A 19,982-nucleotide genomic window follows, 5' to 3' on the forward strand; every position below is an offset into this window, starting at 1 on the left:
TTCACTGAACATAAGCACACTCACATTTGGCATTCACATCTTGCACTGACTAGCAAGGACAGTCCTACTCTGACCATTTCTGAACTGGTTTACTGAAGCAGGATGCAGCTACGTGCCGTGGGTCTCCAAAATACAAGACAAGCAGCAGGAGGGACAAGACAGAGATACATTTTCAATTTCCCAACCAAGATCTCTCAGATTGAACAGGTATTTAAAATATTTGTCACAAACCCACTTTAAATTTTTTGAACTACTGCAGTATAATAATTATTTATGTGACAATGACACAGCACTTGTTGGGAGTACCTACTCCATGTTTTACTAGATTTATGGTTTAGAGGTACTTTACTGTGAGGAACTAAGGCAATTAGTCTATTAATCTCTAATCACGCAGCAGAAGTTCAGCGCTTGGTGTTGGGAGTTTGAACGTAGAGGACGTCGAGAAAAAGGGAAAAGCTGTGAGAGATCACAGATGTATCAAACATCCTGGATACGACGCCGATTCAGCCTAATCATAGTTTACTTAATGACATGTGTCTTCTTGTAGTGTTGTTCTCAAACCTTTAGTCTATCCTGACCGAGAAAAACAAAAGATACATTTGTACATTTTGGCTCCGGTCCACATACTCACATTTACAAATGAACTAAGTACATAAAACATGAAGTCTTACAGATTGACAAGGAACTCACTGATTGAACAGTTTCAGGGATGTCATCCTGCATCATCAGTTCATCATGACACATGTATTTCAAATCTATTTCCAGTGACTGACAGGAAGTCAGTCTGCACTTTGAAACCTACTGTTTCCAAACTGTTCTGTAATCTTTTTCTGGTGGTACAAAGAGAAAAATGTTTTTGCATAGAAATATTGTGATTACAGTGGAATTGCTTCGTCTTCCTCATGGATTTAACGATTATAAATCCACAGAGGACACAAACAGTAGATTGCAGTTTAAACTGCTTTTGACTGATTGAACAAGGTGAAATCCCTACACTCAAGTGCTGACGCACACGTGATGCCATGGTTACCAAATGATTTACAATGACATCACATGTAGATCAATTAGAACAAAAGCTTCTTAGGCAGTTTAGGAACCGGTAGTGACCATATTTGGGCGAACCGGGGGGGTGGAGGGGTGGGGGGATCTGACTGGAAACCCATCAATACTACATACCGTCCACCGATAGCTGTAACCTGACTGCACCACAGGCCTGTCAATCAAATAGACTCGCCCCCACCAAAACCCAGCTTTTTGAGACTTATTTTATAATTGATGACGGGATTATTTTCAGATGGACGGCCAGAACACTAATCTGAAAGAGTGAATTTAGCGAATAACATACAGAAAACTTGTGGAGAAATTCTATCGACTGAGCATTTTATGAGAGAAGTTGAATGGCAGTCTATGGAGCCGGAGGATTTTTGGAGCCAACCTCTAGTGGCACCCGGTGGTATTACATCTTAAGGCACTTCCGCATCGGCCTCATTTTTCAGAACCGGAAGCTACGTCCACTTTTACATTCATGCGTTGGTGTAACCGGACTAAGACCATATTTAACCAAATCAAGCATACCATGTCTTTTGGGTTTCATTATTTCATGTTTAGCATTTAAGAGTCATCACTGTAAGTCTTAGATTCAGTATTGGCAGTTGGGTCTTGACTTTGTTACAAAATTTATGAGGTTACAGGGCAACTACAAAGGGTTTGTAGGTTTGGCCAGTCTGTGATCTTCCTCCTAGTAGATTTATTGTGCCCTTTCGGAGTCCTTCACTACAACAAAACCCCAGACTCCCTTTATCTTCCCCTCTCGATCGCTCTCTCTGACTGAGCTATTGTCCATCCACTCTGCGCCGGCTTCTCTTCTGCACAGAACCATGTTGTTCCTCCTGAATGTTGATCTCTAAGACACACAGACAGATGCTGTCATTTGGCCCAAACCTTGTTAAAAGGGCAACTTCAAACTGAAACAAGACTTTCATCTTCACATCAGTCCTTTGATTGTAAGACTCCAGGTCTGCTGAAATGAAACCACACCTGTAATCCCGCAGTGCAGACAGAAGTCGAAAGAAGAGCCCCACGGGAACAGAAACAAGTAGATACGGTTTCTATTTAACTATGTTTCCTATGCATAGGTGTATTAGTTGCAGAAACTGCCAGCTATTTTTTCCCCCAATGCCAAAAATTGCTGCACAGTGTTAACAGAGTCTCTCGACATTCCAGCTAAGTGTCACTTTTGATAAACTCTCATTACCGCTAAAGAAAATTTGACCTTGACTTAAACAGACATTTTTCCTTTAACAAATCAAGTGGTATCACTCTCAAATCCAAGTAACTCGGTAAATGGTAAAACAACATCACAGGCCCACAGCCATCAGATGACTGAATGCAGAAAATGCATTAAATAATTAGACCTACCTGAGGTCTGGAGTACATCTATAAAATCTCATTATTCCTCTCTGCATTCTAGCACCATGAGTAGTGGGGGAAGGGCTAAGTGCAGGCTACTCGGCCTCTTGAGATTTACGATGTCATTCTGTTCACATCCAGCCTCTTTTCTCAACATTGCCTCATTCCTTCTTCTTCATTTCATACTGTTTTTCACATTCTAATATGTTTCGCCGGCCTATATTTGCCCAATGTCCTGCACTCTCTCTGCTTTCATCCTCAAATACACTAGTGTCTGCTTCATCTTTCTCTCTCCTGGTTTCCATAACCATCCCTCTACTGCGATATTTTGTCTTTATGTGTCATCCTTGATTCCTTTGCTCGGTTTATTTTATTTATTAATGAGATATGTGGGAGGAATGAGGAGGCGGATACAGAATGGACGTTCACCAACTAGCCTTTATAAAACAGACTCGGGGCCTCTTTTGAGCAAAAAAGATATGCCATTGCTTATAAAAATCTATTATTTAGCAAATTGGAAGTCAGTGTGTTAATTCTCATCAACCCAACGTTCAGTTTTGGGTAGAGACTCTTCAGTTCATTAAAAGAGCAGACGTTTGTTTGTTTTTTAATTTATTTTGCCATCCAGAAAAAAAAAGTTGTAGTAAAATGATTTGAGGCAAATAAAATATACATTACACAGCAACTATGTCATGACTATTGCAGTACTGTACATCAGGCTACTAAATGATGAGAAATCAAATGTAAAACTAAAATGAGCTGATCAGCATTAGTTAAACCAATACAGTCATGCCATGTTTTGTAGAAATAATCCACTTGGGCATATAAATCAAAAACATTTTGTCTGTTAACATTGTACTACAACTTCATAGTAAAACTGACACTGCTGTAAATTTGTGAAACAATATTTTGTGCCAAGTTCAGTGACCAAAAATGGTAAAGTGGTCCAAGCCATAAAGCTGAACAGGTCTTGCAGGTCATAACTGCATCTACTTTAATCTGATGTTGAGGATTTTACCTGATGCTAATCTTACTGTAGACTTCTTTCTACATCAGCCGTCAAAATAGGAGCTTTAGATGCAGTTTAATTCAACACATAAACCCACTGCATGAACAAAAACAAAGCGCCGTCTCCTTCAACTTGTCGTGTGTATAAGCTTTCTTTAGCGTCCAATAATATGTAATCACTTCCTTTGATAATAAGCATTTCATTTGAAAATTTGATTGTGAAGGCCAGATTTTCCGCAAACCCTGCCAGGTCTGTTTTTTTCCGCTGATTCTCGTACTGAGAAAATATCTTACAAATATCCAACCCTGAACTCGCCACACAGTTAACAGTTTTATCAGTCAATCTATCAGCTCATCAAAAGCCCTCGCAGTGATCTTGTCCTTGACCCCGCTCTCCCTTGCTGATGCGTGCTGCTGACTGAGAGTTCATGAGTGCTGATGAGGGACTTGTGCAGTTTATGTCTGCATGAGTGAGAGACTTTCAGTACATTATATGCAGATGTCCTTGTAAAAGCAAAGCTTCCCTTTTCCGGCACATTTGCGTTTTAAAATACACAACTGCCCACTTTTACAATCAATCAGTCAGAAATGACATCGAAACAAACGATGAGAAAATCCACACAGAGTATATGCAGGCAAAGAACCAGCACTTAAAAAATGTTATTTTTATCTCTTTCGTGCTTGAAATACAAGTCCAGCTGAGGTGCGGATGACTCTACACCAGCTGTTGAGGAAATTGTGTTTAAAGGGTAATTTAACCCAATTACACACAGAAAAACACAAAATACTCCACTGTAGCTGTGGATTGGGTTTTATCTGCTGCAGTTTAGAGATACTCCTCCATGGGATCACTGCAATCTTCCCAACTAAAATGGGAATAAATGGATTTTTGTTTGTGGTGCTCAATGAAAAATAAAAACAAATATAACATTTGACAAATTTACAATGTCCCTGTCTCATTCTGATTTATTATGAACTATCCAGAGTAATCACTATGTCAGTGGAATGAAAGCAACATACAATCTGAGAGAAACTGGATACAACTGTTGTAAGCTTTATAGCCCACAAACCCAGGAGCATCATACCACCGGACACTTTTCAAGCTCTGTGCTGTTGCTAACTTACCTCAAAAGAACTTCAGCTTTACTCCACAGCCAGACAGAATTGAGCAGTCCATGAACTTGTTAGGGTTACTGAACAAGCATTATGCATGTATGAAGACCCTCAAGTGGAGCACCTGCTAGCCATGTGGTTCTGCACCGCAGCTGATATGTGCGACACAGAGCATCTAACCCGGTTCTTATCGCTTAAATGGGGTAGAGAATATGTTGGTGCTTCTAAAAGTTCACAGATGCTCAAGCATTTTAATGGACAAGCCTGATGAACTTAAACAGACAAAAGGTACAACTCAGAAGCTATTTCTTTTTAAACACATTCATATGAAAGATTACCCGTGGGGCGCTGATCTTTTCTGTCTCGTGTCCACTTGTGAAAGAAAAGAAAATTGTTGTTATTTTTGAGAGATACTCGGTAATACCAGTTCAAACCTTTTTGGATTAAACCATTTCAGGAGATGATCATCTTGCAACAGTTAACAGAGAGAGAAAAAGCACACCAACACACATAAATGATATTGCACAGGCACGGCGTAGTAGTATCGATTTTTGGTGGTATTTTCCTGACAAGAAGTGCAAGTGGATCCATGAGTAGGCAGAGATACTCCCTGGACGGCTCCTTGTAGTTTGCAGACAGAGAAAATGCCCACCTTTATCCCATTCTGTCCTTCTTTTTCTTCGCAAGACACCACAACTCTTTTACTTCACTTTGAAAATAAACGAAAATAAAAGCGGTGTCAAAAGGTGAAGCAGAATCAGAAAAGGCCTGACTAATATTTGCCCCTCTCGGCAACTTTCCAACCCAGATTCTTAATTTTGCTTCCTCACCATGGGCTCTTTGTTTCCCCTCACCTCCACCCACTGTTCTTCCTCTACTGTGCTGTAAGTCATGATAAGTTTCCCGCAGCCGGATGTGTCCCTTTGTGGCAGAGCATGTTGTCTGACAGCGCTGAGCTGAAAGCATTGCCCCGCTCCGCTTACTTCCACTCCTTTGGCTCCACTTGGCTGCTGTACAGCTCAAATCAGCCAGGGCGAGCACTCTTTTTTTGTGGAAACTTTACTTTCAGAGATTTTGCCGATCAATTGTTTACTGATATCCAGTTGGACCCAGAGGTCTGAGTCCATTAAAATCTATTTTTAGGGCTGAAGGATTTGTTGCTTTACTGATTATTTGACTGTCAGAAAATAATCTGCTATCTAATCAATTTGGCAATTTTTTTTTTTTTTTTTAAAGCAAACATACCAAACATCTACTGGTTCTTACTACTCAAGTGTTAACATTCAATGCAATGCCTGGTCTGTATGATAGACAACTGAATATCTTTTGGCTCAGCACTGGAAAAAAATACTGAAAACACTGCCTTAGGTTCTGGGAAATTATAACAGGCATTTTACACTACAAAGAGTGTTTTTATAGGCAGAACAATAATTTCAAGAATAAAATCAATCAATAAATATGTTATCATATTCATCAAGTAGTGAAAATTATTCTCAATTGGAGCCTGTACTTTTTGTTTGTCAAATTTGACCAAAAAGTGATATCTTTTTTCAATTCATATTTACTGACATCTACGTTCTTAGGAATGTTATTACTGGTTAAAGCGGGCTCATTTTTAAACAAAGATGTACAGTACAGAAATATATTTCAGAGCAATGTCTTATATAATAGCTGGAAGAAACTAATCAGAATCTATCCTTAGACTAAAATCTAAAGCTGTATGGTCAGAGTCTATGTGGAGGCCGTATTTCATATTTAAAAAAAAAAAAAAATGCTGTCACCGTGCTCGTAGGTATGCATAACCACATCCACACAGACAAACTAATGTGTCCAGACATGTCCCAGTATATACGGCAAGCTCACGCCACAGTTTTATGAACAGAGAAGAGGTAAGGCCCAACAATCACCATCTCTCTTTCCTGATACTGAAGAGAAATTGTGTGCTGTCTGGGAATTATTTCCAGAAGTGCAGCCGGAACATGTTTGAATGAATGGAGAGCAGTGTGGGATGGAGGAAGTGAGCAGGACCACGAGGAGGGGAACAACAAGGTTTGTTAACTTACCAACAGTGAGATGTGTCTGTCTAAACAGAGTAAGGATTGTAAAGTGAGGGGAATGTGTGTGTTTGTGTGGGTGTAGAGTGCAAAAAAAAAAAAAAAATTGTTTCCCCCTGTTTCACTGCCTTGTCAGCACTCTCGTCCTTCCTCTCCATCATACAGCACACCTCAGGCTCTTCTCATCCTCTCTTTTAAGACTTGGTCTTTCTGCTCTGTTCTTTCTTCCAGGCCACTTAGGATTTGCCTGGCAGACTGCCGTACCTCAGTGCGCACAAGCTAAATGTATACACACAAACACACACACAAATACAGCCAGACACTGCACAAAGAAAACAGTCATATCCTCTCCTGTTCTAACTCATAAACCGATGTAGCTACCTTACAGTATGTGCTTGCTCATGTACTTCCTATACTGAAATAACGAGCTATTTTTGGCCTATTGTATTTGGAACGATGTGCTGATGGCAAAGGTATGACTAAAGGAAGACAAGGAGGAAGTCCCATTTGCCAAAAGGAAGAGTGTTTCATGTTTGGTAATTGTTAACTGAACAAATCTGCTGAAACGATAAACCCCTTACAGCTGTATCCTGGGCTGTCCTAATTCCTAATATGGTGCTACCAGAAATAGCGGTATCAAACAATGAGTATCATACAGAAAACATATGCAACACATCATTTCTATAACTTAACTAAAACCATAAATCTAAACTAGTTTCTTGTACTAGAACAGATTTTCTACTAGTAGCAGAAAAAAAAGCATTAATCAACCCATTATACTCTTTACCCTTAATTACTGATGCTCATGCTGCTGCCTCTACAATTAAAAAACTGGATAACATTTACCAGAAGGCCATTAAATTCATCATTCAAGACACTGGTCACACTGAAGTACTTTTGGATGGTCATCTTTTACATCTGGAGGGAATCGGCTTTCATTTGCTTCCATTTCATTGCAGTAAAAAGCAACTGAGACACTTTACAGCCACAGCCTTTAAAAGTTTGAACCAGAAAAGACTGTTGACAACTATAAGGCACCTAACTACTGGAAGGACCAGCAAAACAAACTGATTCCTCTGTTTAAATTAGCGTCTGTGTGTGTGGTTAACTTGTTTGCGAGACTGACTTCTGTTGTTTGTATGTAAATCGCTCAAGTCTAACAATAAGGGTAGATTTTGAACACTGAGTCACTGACTGACTGACTGACTACGTCAGTTGAACAGAAAATAATTTCTGAAAGCAACACATGGCGTCATAATGTGGTGATTGTGGTACAGGGCCGCTTCCTATCACACGAGGTTTAAACAAATGATGTGACTAATGCATATGTGCTTTGTCTTCAGGAGGCAGTACATGCATAGACGACTGTTAAGCCCTTGTCTGTTTTAATTGTGGACCACCAGTACATTTTTCATCCGCTCACTCCACTATTATTAAGATAAACAAAAACATGAGAAGTCTTCAAGGGGCAATGCTCTGCTTGGTCTAACTGGCAACAAATCGCAGTGGGAGAAAATTCATACCAATATATTTAAAAATGAATACGGAGGCTTGTTGCCAGTGTATCAATGACATGTATCACAAAAGATAGTATTGCACAAAATTGCTACATCCAAATTTTGTTCCATTTCAAGCCTCGCCATTATTATTCATATTTCCCCTGCTAGTCAACATTGTTATGGTCGACTTGAGATAAAAACCACAGGGATCCCAGAGAGCAGTCTCTCACTGGGGGATGGAGGAGACTCTGACAGAGAAGTACACATTCTGGAGAGTCATTCAACACGGAGTGTTTGGACAGCTGACTGGCAGAGCCCTCATTCACAGCAGTCAAGTGACCAGGAACAGGACAGGCTGTCAAAGGAAGAGGGTTGGGCCAAAAAATACAAATCAAAACTTCGCCCAAGATTACCTCTTAACCCCAACAGCCGCCGAAACAAAACCACTAAATGTGTCTTTAAGCTACAATTACTGAATTATACAACCTAGTCGTGAGCCAAAACACAATCATGCTTCCCGTGTACAACTACTAGAACAGGTTTTGAAAATTTATATTTTCAAAATGACTCAGCACCAGAGGCCAAGTACACTCTAAACACCTACGCTGGGCAGAGTCAAGAGGAGAAGCCATCTATGGCTGCAGGGGGGAAATGATATGGGGAATAAACGAGGCTCATGGTATTCCAACATCACATGTTAAGACAGGAAACAACAGACAGAGAGAGGCAGGGAGAAGGTGAAGTTCACGAATAAAGCTCGAGATGTTTCTGATGCAGGCAAAGTGCAGAGTTTGGTAGAAATCAATGCTCCAGCTTTCACAACAAGGCCAACAAGAGCTCTTCATTACTGCTCATACCCTAGTTTACCCCCCGAAATCAACTTTTGATTGAACAAATAAGCTACTTACAAATTACAGTGCTGTGCCGGTCCATTCACTGCAGTTTACGAAAACCAGAGAAAACAAATAGGACATAAACAAATAAACAAAATGGCAACACCAAGGCAGCATTTAAGAAAAATGCTGCCAATCAGCAAAACACAATCATATTCAGAAGTCTTGTCGGCCCAATTTTGCCAACAGAGCATAATATAATATATTTTATAAACAGAACCCACAAGCAAATCCATAAATCCATGCACAACGTAACAATGGAAATTTGCAGTCGACTGCTCATTGATGGTGTTCAAAAACGTTTATTTTAGCTCAGAAGATTCTGGCTACTGTTATTAGTCTTCTTCTACTTGTCAGAATATCAATCTTTTTTTTTTAGTATCCTGAAATGGTGCATGCATATTCTTGAGCTAAAACAAAAATGTTGAGTGCCTTTCCCTTCTCATCCGATAACATATTTAATTCAGCGTTGTTAACATCCATGTTTACAAGTTTGCAGTACCTTTTGCTTTCTACCTTTGTTGGCACATCGCTGCATGTCTTGGCATGCTCCCGCCACCTGTACATCAGCGGTATAACGTGACACCATTGGCAGAACTGTATTATGTCACCAGCGCTCCAGGATGCATGCATTACACATTCTCGTGCAGGAGACAAACAAAGCAAACCATAGAAGAAAAAAAAAAAACACCTGCAGAGATTAAGTGCTCCACAGGGACCAAGTAAGATGTAGTTTGTCGAGATCTGCATTTGTCTTTAAATAGCAGCATTAGTGCTACTTTGCTCTTAGGCATTTTGACATGTCGTGGCAGGAAAGCATCATGTCTAAATAATGAAATTGATATTGACGAATTTTATTTCCACTTCAGATTCAGAGCTCCTGTTTTGTGCATCCTGGCTCACTGTCAAAACACTCGCAAGGCTTGCTTGAATACAATAAATGCATGGGTAATGTTATTGGGGACACCCGTTTCTAGTCGGTTGTATAAATTGGCCTATTGAGCATCAAAAACCTCCTCTAAATTCTGACCAGTATTACAATGTCAGAAGTAAAAAGCCCACATTGTCTCTTATATTTCAAAGGTTTAACAGTTGTACATACGACAATATCAACTTTAAACACAGCACGTAGGTACAGATAAACAGCTATGTGCTGTTTCCAATTTATAAAAGACCACCAGCCACTACTATCACCTACGTGTAACCTTTGACAATTATGCCAAATTGAACAGAAGGGTCTGCTCTTGATATCCTTGATCTGACTCCAGACCTACTGCATTGTATCAACAGGTGCAACCAAAAGCAAAGAGGGCATAATCTCTTGACCTTTACTTATCAAACACACACTTTCATCTAACCAGTGGCCCAGTCTGGGCCTGCTCCGGTGGTGCTGCTCACTGGACTCCATTTAAAGGAAAATATTTCATCAAGCTGATAAGCACCACGGTAATCACAACATGAAGCCTTGGCTTGGAATTTATCTCAAGGCTGCAATTATTTACACTCTGCTGATAACAAGTCACTAAGGCCCATAACCCTCCCCACACAGACTGGGTTAGCTCTGGCAAGTAAGCACTCGACCTCAGGCACTCCTGAAACACAAGACATACTTGTCTGATAAAGCCCGAGTCCAGATGTTTGACTAGACATGTAAAAATCGGTGTAGATGAAAGACAGGAAGCAAAACACCATTAAATGGTGCACTTATCCAAAAGTGTTGCAAATGTGCCGTTTCGTGCTTTCAACTGACAAGATTATCTGTACCTGCTTGAGGTTGTCTAGACATAGACCACTGTGAGGGATGAGCAGTATGCTGGGAGGAGAGGATGAGGACTGGTTACGGGACTGTCATGTGTCATATACCAACAGGAACAGAACTATTAAAACTCATGACCTGGTGTTAAAAAAAAAAAAAAAAAAGGATTAATTTTACAACGGGGACCCCTTGTATAATGTGGACAACTAGACGTTTCCTGTTAATACCCAATCTGATTAGAAACAGGAAGGGTCCGAGGTGAACTGCAACACCTGCTCCCATATGACATGCTGCTGGCCAGTTCTGTTAACCAGGCCTTATCTGGAAACTGTCGACTTCTTCTTCTAAATAATAAAAAAATAAAAAAAAAAGCCAATAAACATCTTTAAATTTGTGTGGTAGCACGAGATGCCAGACACCTTACCTTTGCCGTTCTGCCATGCTGTGTACCAGGAGAGGCTGAGGAAAGACGTGAAGAAAATAATTGCAGTGGCCACAGTTCCATTTCTGAGCCTCATCTCATTTCAGCGGCGCCTCTCCTCGGCTGAGTGTCGGGGACCCCGGAGCTGCCGTCGCCTCCCTCCCTCCGTCTCTCGCTGTGTGCGCCTTCAGGATGTGGAGACGGGCGTAGGCGCAGGCATACAGGCGTGATAAACGGTTTTTGGTTTTTTTTTAAATAAAAAAAAAAAAAAATTAAAATAATAATAAAAAAAATAATAATAAATAATAATAATAATGCTCTACTTAACGGGACTGTGAGCACGGGACTCGTGCGCGGAGGAAGGGAGGTGCTCGGATGTACCCTCAGCGCCTCGGTGCGTCTTTTTCACCCCCTTGTCGGCTGTAAAAAAAAAAAAAAAAAAAAAAAAAGCAACGTGCTCCTCCTGTACCGTCCGACGGCGACCAGTCACAAGTCCAACTGCCTTTTCCGTGACGGGATAAGCTCACATGGTGGGTTAACGCAGGACAAGCAAGCTGCCGACACAATCCATTGTAAAAAAAAAAAAAAAAAATTCACAGGCAAGTCGTTTAGCTACAAGTTCCGAGTAGACGGCATTTCAAGTGAGTTGACGGCTGCGTCCTCCGGGATAGGCTGGTTGGGTCTCTGACGGCGTCCGAGAGGCGACGCCTCACAAATCACGTTGTTTTGGTGCTTCAAACTGGCAACAGATGAACGCTGAATAAATACCCCCCCCCCAAAAACAACAACAACAACAAAAACAGCGTGTCGCTAACTCAACCGGGCTTCTTCAGCGGAGCCACCGAGTTGTTGTTGTTGTTGTTTGTTTTTTTTTTTTACCCGAGTCGACCCGCTTTGACTGCGACACGATTAACTGGTGAGCTACCGAGCTAAACATTTAAGTTGAAACTCCAGCTGGCTCGGCTCGGCGCTGCCCGGTGTTGCGCTGCGGTCTCCGCATACCCAAAGCGGACCGTTCCGCCCGGAGAATAAAGTTGTCCGACGTTGGGGCTTTTTCGGCGTCAGCTGACAACACGCACGGCCCGAAACGAATTATAACGTCTTTTGACGACTGTTCTCACGTATTGTACACGAACTAACCACTTGCGCTTTTCGTTAACTAACGAGCCGCGTTCACCCGTTATGTCAGCAAGTACGCACGCGTGCCCTTCCGGTCCGGACTTTCAAAATAAGACAATTACGCCTGCGGGTGCAACACTATGGATTTACTTTTTTTTTTTTTCGAGCAAACGCGAAATGATTTCCATGTAGACCGTTTTATCAGTTTAAATTTATGGCAGCGGTACCCACGAAGTAGGGACTGAAATGATGCATAGATTTTTGTTTTAAATCCACCATCTTACTGGCGCAACCGAAACACCCAAACTGGAAAAAAACAAAACGTTAAACTGGATATAATGGGGAAGTAATGAAACAACTTCTCCTTTTTAAATGACTCGTCCCTCTACAAGTAGAAAGCTCCACCATCTAGTGGCCATGTCCTCAACAACACCATTCATCTAGATGTATTTTGTATGCACCACGTGTTCCATCAGGAGCGTCCAAACAGCAGGCACCCTGTTGCTAGAACATGACCACCCTGCCAAATGATAAACACCAAGGAACACCCTCACATTTGAAGACAAGGTTAAACATGTTTAAATGTGATAGAGAGATTCTGTGCTGCTCTAACACCAACAACAGTGCCAAGTCCGATCATTGTCACCAATGGTCCTTTGGCATTGGACACTGGCTTGTGGGGCAGACAACCTCATGTTTAATGCTTTGTTTGAGTCGCTGTATGCACAGTGTCAGAGGATATTACCAATTTAATCCTTATCAGGGCACAAATCTTGAGTCAAATCTTGGAATTAGCAGTTGACAAAACAGTCTCACTTCAAGGTATAGCGTATTCTGGAGCTGTCAGACACATGGTTTGATGTAAGTCAGAGGAACTTCTTCAAGTGCTCAGAAATATATTAACATTTAAACATGTAAAATTGTATCATTTATTGAAAGAAATGTGAAATGATCAAACCTCTAGAATCAGTATTGAATTAAACCCTGAGCTGAGATTGTTTTCTAAATCATACAGTCTGGGTAATAATAAATTATTAATTGCCATGTAATTTCAATCATCATAATCTTCATACATATTTTTGTCTCAAAATGGAAAAAAGTGTTGATATTACGATTCCCTTTGAATATTTTAATACTAACGGAACACAAGAAATTAATATCTGCCCAAAAACTCAATTATTGTGTGTGCTAATATTAATTTATTTTTGAAACAGCACACATGTTCTAGTGCAAACCCATTAAATAGTAACCCGTGTTTATAAAGACTGAATTAAATGATAAGAATGTGATCATTCAGTGTACTTAGCTTATTTGCAATAAATACATTCACGCATGAAGCAAAGGAAACTGATTGTCTGATCTTGTGTGACAAGCCAAGCTGATGGAGAAGAGGCAGAGTACGTGTGAAAAGCATTCACTCTCACAAATTAAAATAGAAACAGGGTTTGAAATGATGTACAAAATATTCTTTGCACATTGCCACTTTGTGAATTGTCACACCTCGCTCGGAGTGATTTGTGTGGCGCTGACAGCTAAACTGATCTGTTTCTGTCGTCTGATGATGCAGGCGGAGGGATGCTCTCAGAAGGGCGTAGCTTTGAAGTAGTCCTCCAGTGGAATGAGTGATATTCCTCCAACCCAGTCCTGCAGCCACACCTGGATCAACTCCAGCTTCATGAAGAACCACTTGTGTCCCACTGGCCACTTTGCCATCACGGGATGTCTGTGAAAAAGAGATGAACACGTGAGGACACGTGTGCCAAATGTCGTCTGCCTCATTGTCTCTTCGCTGGTTACCAGCGTGTTTTAGATTTGATTTTAAGATCCTATTGATCACATTTACAGCACTTCGTGGTACGGCTACATTGCTGAGTTGCTGCTCCCCTTTGAGCCTGAGTGCAGCCTCAGATCGTGCAGGGCTCTGGTGGCAGTTATTAAGTCTCAGCTCAAGACTGAAGGTGACCCGGCCAATCAGCTCTGAAAGTCACCCTGGCTTGCAGGATCAGTGACATCTTTTAAATTACTTGTCAATGTGCATCTTTTTAACCATCTGAACTCTGAGCAGTTTCTGGGCTTTTTTTCTGCTTGAGTCATGTTTTTACTCAGTGTGGGCTAATTTTCACTGCACCTCTATGGAGACAGCACAATAAGGGTCAGACGTTAGGGAGAACTCAAAAAGTTTCTTTGTGCAGTAAAACACAATTACAATGTTTTTAATCATAAAAGAAGAAAATCATGTTGGATTTTTTTTTTGGATAATTTATTTTAATAAAATTGAAAAGAGATGCAATCTATATATACAACATTGTTCCAAGCGCCACCAATTTTGGTGAAAAAAGGGGACTCCAAATGCTACACAACTCTGACAAATCTCCCTCTGCTCACCATCCTATCTTCTGCGCTCCAGCCTGCAGGTCAGTTGACAGTTCGCAGAGTTTCTGTCACGTGACTGCTGGGTCTAAGTCAAGTCATTTTAGGTTTCTCAGAAGAGCTGAGGAGCACAGAATTTTGGATTTTTTTTTTTTACCGAATCCAGACCATGCAAACGATTTATTTTTGGCAAAATTTTAAATCAGACATGAGGTGATTTTAATGTAATATCACTATTTTAAGCCAATTTCTGTTACAGTTTCTGGCTCTGATAAATGATCAAATGAGTTCGGCAATTTTCTTAAAAAAAAAATTCTTTTGAAACCCGCTGGAGAGTTGTGGAGTTCAGAATAATTCTAGCACACTACTTTATTTCCAACATGTCTTATTTTAACTGCCTGATTTGATTAGCCTCAGTCCTCTAATGTTTTAATCCTGGTTCTACAATGTGAAACACTTTGGAACTTTATTTTGAAAATTGCAAAAAGTTGCAAAAAATTGCATAAAGTTATTAAAAGCTCAGGTACCTTGAGAACACTGCCTCCTTAGCAAACATGAGCTCCTCTGTAGCCACGCTCACCATCTTGCCTGTCAGTGTGAGTCGAGCACATCTGGGATCCTCTGGATCATACACCATTTGCCTTGAAACACAGCAGGAAATACAGCCATTGTAACACACTCAGGGGCCCCAATAAGCCATTGGATTACCATGCGTCAACTGGTTTGTGGTAATTGTATTGAACAACTTTTACAGGCTTGATATCAGTGGGCTTGATAAGGTCCTTGATGTGGGTCTGCTTTATTGCCTCTTTTGGCTTCTGTTTCAACTAATTATTTCAGTTTTTGTGCTCTGTTACATATCCATAAATTATAAGTTCAGTCAAATTACCACACAACATATCTTAATAATAATGCAGTATAGAAAAACATACTTGTACATATTGCCTGCAGTGTGTAAAAAAAAAAAACTGGGTGTTAATGGGGTCCCAACAGGTCTCCAAGCATTTTTTAATTTGTTTGCCTTATGGGGCCTTCTAAGCAAATGGATCTGAGTTCAGTGGAGTACATTAAAAGCTGAAATGCACTGTACCTGCAGAATTCTCCCTCAGTCTCTGAGAAGGTGAGAGAAGCATAGGGGTTACTTTTCAGGTCAGACACAGTGTTGTCCATCGGAGTTACATAAAAGTACATCACTCCAGTGCTGTTGTCCAGCGGTCCATCGCTGACTGAGAAGATGTTCCCAAAGGGGAGACCTTTGATCTGTGCAAAAAAACAAAAAACAGGGTGTTACCAAAGACGTGGTGTTAAAGAGAGAAATCAGTGATGCAGTCATTGTCGTGATGAATCCTCTTATTTTCCAGATGTGGTGATAATAAACTGAATGCAGGACCAATTAAGAAGTATTGTGGGGTGAGAATAGGGGGATGTAAAGTTACACATGGTGACTTCTTACAGACAGATAACTATTTGTTTAGAACACAGTCGTCTTTAAATTTGACCATTTTTAGACAAACAAAAACTAAGGAAAAATAAATGAATAGTAATATTTTTCTAGCCAGAATTCATTTCTGGTGGACAAACGGACCATCATACAGAGATACTATGTTTATATTAATAAGGATGTACAAGCATAAAACAAACATGTAAAAGAGGCCAAATTATTGTACAAATTTCAGTTCATTTCAAAATTATTAAGGGCCGGAGAGGGTGGCTATTTTTATAATCCTTGCATTAGTCATGACTAAAGTATTGAGTTGGCGCACATCTAAATATCCGTAACTGCATGCTTGCTAGAGCTGTGCAGAACATGAGAGATGACACCAGTTATGAGGGGTGAAGAGTCATCAGCATGAGTATTTATTTCATGACTGTGGTTTGGTTTAATCAATAACTGTCAACACTGGAAATTGTCTCAAAGCCAGAAATATTAGAGATATAAATATTAATGTTATGTTGTAAAACCTGGAGCTACTGTACTCCTGCACAATAAAAGGGAGCACTCATAGGGATTAAATTGACACATGAAATCACTCTGAGTTGTACAGCTGCAACCAATGATAATTTTCATTATTAATTTAATCCATCAAATGCACTCTCAATTAATCAATTAGTCTGTAGAATGACCGGAATAGTGAAAAAAAAATGTCAATCACAGGTTTCCAAAACCCACATTGTCATATTAAAATTATTATTTTTGTCAGATCAACAATTTTAAGACATCCATTTTTCTGGCATGGGAGGCTATATAATAGCTCTAACCAGGATTTTAGAAACACTGACATCATGAGTCCTGCTGATGCACTTCCCAACAAACCTTACAAGTTTTCACCACAATGTTTTTCCTTCTTTCTTTTCTCCGCTGTTTGGTTATTAATACTTTGTAAATCTTTTTCTTTTTCTTGCCTGCTTCGCACTGAAGGCTTTTACTTTTTTGTTCGTCCAAAAGTACTCAAGATAAATACTGGAATGCTCAATCCTATTTAACTTTAAGCATTTGAAAGTGATAATTTCTTGAGTGCAGTTGTCAGTACCAGACTTTGTCCTTAACGATGTGGACGAGGCTTTTAAACAGCTTTTAAACCTGAACCTTTTATAAATACATGGGAAAATGAAATGAACAGAAACTACAGACAGACAGTCGGCAATAAATATAATATACAAAATGTGAATAAGAAACTATTTAGATATGCTTTGAATATTACTTTGTGTCTGATGTGTTTTTTTTTACATAAAAAAGTTGATTTACCTCGGTAGAAATGACATAACATCTTTACTTGCCAAAGATTAATCATTCTGTAAAAGATACCTCCTCCTTCTCAGAGTTTAATCACATGTAGCTTCTGAACAGGTTGTGATGCTCCTTGGTAAACAGATGTTTGTTGTGCTCAGCCGGGAACAATCTGAAAAGCGTTTTAGTGCCAAACTCTGCAGACATCACCGTCTTCAGCGAAGCTCAGATATCCAAGAGAAGCAACATTACCCACAAAAACATATTTAAGTGGAGTGGGACATTAAAAAAAAAAAAAGGAGGAATACTGCAATGTAAAGATACACGGCAACAAGTAAAATTCCTGTGTTCAAATTTAAACTTAAGCATGGAAGTGATACTGGCAAAAATTATCAAATAAAAAGTACACATTATGCAGTATGGTCCCTTTTTTGGGCATCACATTGTAATATAATTTTCATATTTGCATGATAATATTTTGTGCACAAGTTATTACCATATGTATCGAGATTTTTTAAGTTGTTCCGAGACTTGGGGCTTTTTCTTGTAAATTTTGTCGATGAACAACTTCCAACTTTATCATTTTCACGAGTACATGGTGACCTTGCATTTAAATCTAGGCTATATTGATGTATCGTATAAGCTAAGCACGAGTTCTGTTTGTAAAAACTCATGATAAGCAACCAGTGTTGTCATGTTGGTTTGTCCGATGGAGTGACTGCGCACTCACTAATATGAACGTCTGCGGCCACCGACACCCTACACCACCCCCTCGGGGTGTGTGTGTGTGTGTGTGTGTGTGTGTGTGTGTGTGTGTGTGTGTGTGTGTGTGTGTGTGTGTGTGTTACCTTATCTTGGGTCGAAATGGTGGCCAGATGCCCCCAATCGCTGGTGTGAGCTATGTATCTGGCGGTCCTGGCGGTCTCCTGGTGCGGAGGAGGAGAGCCGCTCCCGGCCGACTTCTTCACCTTCTCCAGCCGATATGAGAACAGGCGGGAGGACAGCTGCGCCACATCGTCGTCGCTCTCGGGCTTCTCGAGCTCTCCGGGGCTCTCCACGCTGCTCCCGAGGACGCTGGAGGACGGATACGCCTGTTTCCACAGCCCGGCGCTGTCCACCAGCAGCGCCGGGGCGACCTCCTCCGACAGGTCCGCGTCCTCCACCACATCGTTGGAGGACACCACCCAGGACACGGAGCTCCTCAGGGTGTAGCTTTGACAAAGGCACAGGACGTTGGCAAGTACTGCCAAGGGAAAGAAGCGGGACCTCATATCATTGAGCTGAGTGGGAATGGCCGTCCTCCTTCACGCACTCTCTGTTGTTTCCAAACTCACGTGTATGTGCTTTCGTAACACGAGGACATTTCGCAAGAGGGCGCACGTCTACAGCCACGCCTACTGTATAATATATATAATGTTATAGTCATTCTGCTGAGACGTTTTCCTAAATGAGGGAAGACTACTGACAGTGGCACTCAGCATAATACACTGCAGAGGATTCAGGTTCTATTTTGTGCTTTATTTTAATTACTACTAAATGAATTATATATATATATATATATATATATATATATTTTTTTTTTTATTTTTTTTATTTTTTTTTTTTTTTTAAGTATTGCAGGGATGTAAAACATTTTCTTCACATTATGGAACCATAATTACTTCTTTTTTTTTTTAAGAAAACATTTATATTTATAGATTTCTCCATAAACTGTATTAAACAGATGCTCAGAATTCCTCGGTCGCTTTTAAATAAAAGGGGATAAACAATTCTGCAAAGTCTTTACATAGTAGGCTTATTATGAGCTTATAAAATATGATGTTGTTCTCTAGGTTGAATGAGCAGTGTTTAACTTGAGTATCAGGACCCTCGAGTAGGGCCCAAAATAAATTGAAGGTGTCACCAGAAGATTAAAAGTATAGTCACATCAATTAGTTCTGCCTTTCATATAATTTCCCCTTTTTTCATTGAATACTTTTTCCCTTTTTGGACCTTTTAAATCCTACAAATTGTACAAATTCTGCTCCAGAGAGGAGTTGTAATCAGGTGACAAAAGTCAAAACACCTGTGTGGGTGTACCATGGGTGTGTAGGGCTTTTTTTACAGCAGACATTTTGACTTACTATGATAGGAAAAGCGCAGGTCTGAGTAATAACATGAACAATGTCCCTGTTGTGTGACGGGTAGCCAAAATTCAGTCATCATTATCTTTTATTTGTGGGGAAAAAAAATTGTTTCCTGTTATCAAGTTCCTCTTCAAATGTATTTACAGAAATGCTGTATGTTTTAATGCACCTGACCGGACCACTGGAACAAATTACGGAACCCTCTCAAAATATCAATACACATGCCTTTTGCACATTTTAAAAACCAGGGGTCTGATTCACAAAAGCAGAATTAAGAGATCAGGATAGCCAAGTAAAGCGAGGCGTGATGTAGTCTAGTCAGTGCATCACGGCTCCATCTGTTTCACAATCGTCATGCCTGACTGAGCAGGTACTTGTGCCTCTGCTTTCATGAAACCAAATAATGGTTTAATTCAGACAGGATACATGAACCCGTCTTAATCCCTTATCTAGGTTTTGGGAAACAGCCCTCATATATTAAACCTC

General features: G+C 40.3%; 2 protein-coding genes across 2 annotated transcripts in view; both read right to left on the reverse strand.

Annotated features, from left to right (window-relative positions):
- The window catches only part of mgat4a (alpha-1,3-mannosyl-glycoprotein 4-beta-N-acetylglucosaminyltransferase A), a 30,683-nt gene extending 18,319 nt beyond the window's left edge, over nucleotides 1-12,364 (reverse strand). The window contains exon 1 of the mRNA XM_069154134.1: nucleotides 11,157-12,364. Coding sequence (XP_069010235.1) covers nucleotides 11,157-11,250 — 94 coding nt within the window. The 5' untranslated portion in view covers nucleotides 11,251-12,364. The remainder of the gene's footprint in view (nucleotides 1-11,156) is intronic.
- Nucleotides 12,365-13,187: 823 nt separating this feature from the next.
- creg2 (cellular repressor of E1A-stimulated genes 2) lies at nucleotides 13,188-18,709 on the reverse strand. The gene is made up of 4 exons (XM_069154140.1): nucleotides 18,219-18,709; nucleotides 15,733-15,902; nucleotides 15,170-15,283; nucleotides 13,188-13,995 (listed from the first exon to the last, which is right to left on the reverse strand). The coding sequence occupies exons 1-4, from the start codon at nucleotides 18,639-18,641 to the stop codon at nucleotides 13,854-13,856; spliced, it is 849 nt and encodes a 282-aa protein (XP_069010241.1). The 5' UTR covers nucleotides 18,642-18,709; the 3' UTR covers nucleotides 13,188-13,853.
- Between the last annotated feature and the right edge of the window lie 1,273 nt (nucleotides 18,710-19,982).

The sequence above is a fragment of the Embiotoca jacksoni genome, unplaced genomic scaffold (genome assembly GCF_022577435.1).
Source record: "Embiotoca jacksoni isolate LCO1_2020_lvr unplaced genomic scaffold, fEmbJac1.0.p SCAF_2, whole genome shotgun sequence".
Classification (NCBI taxonomy): Eukaryota; Metazoa; Chordata; class Actinopteri; family Embiotocidae; genus Embiotoca; species Embiotoca jacksoni.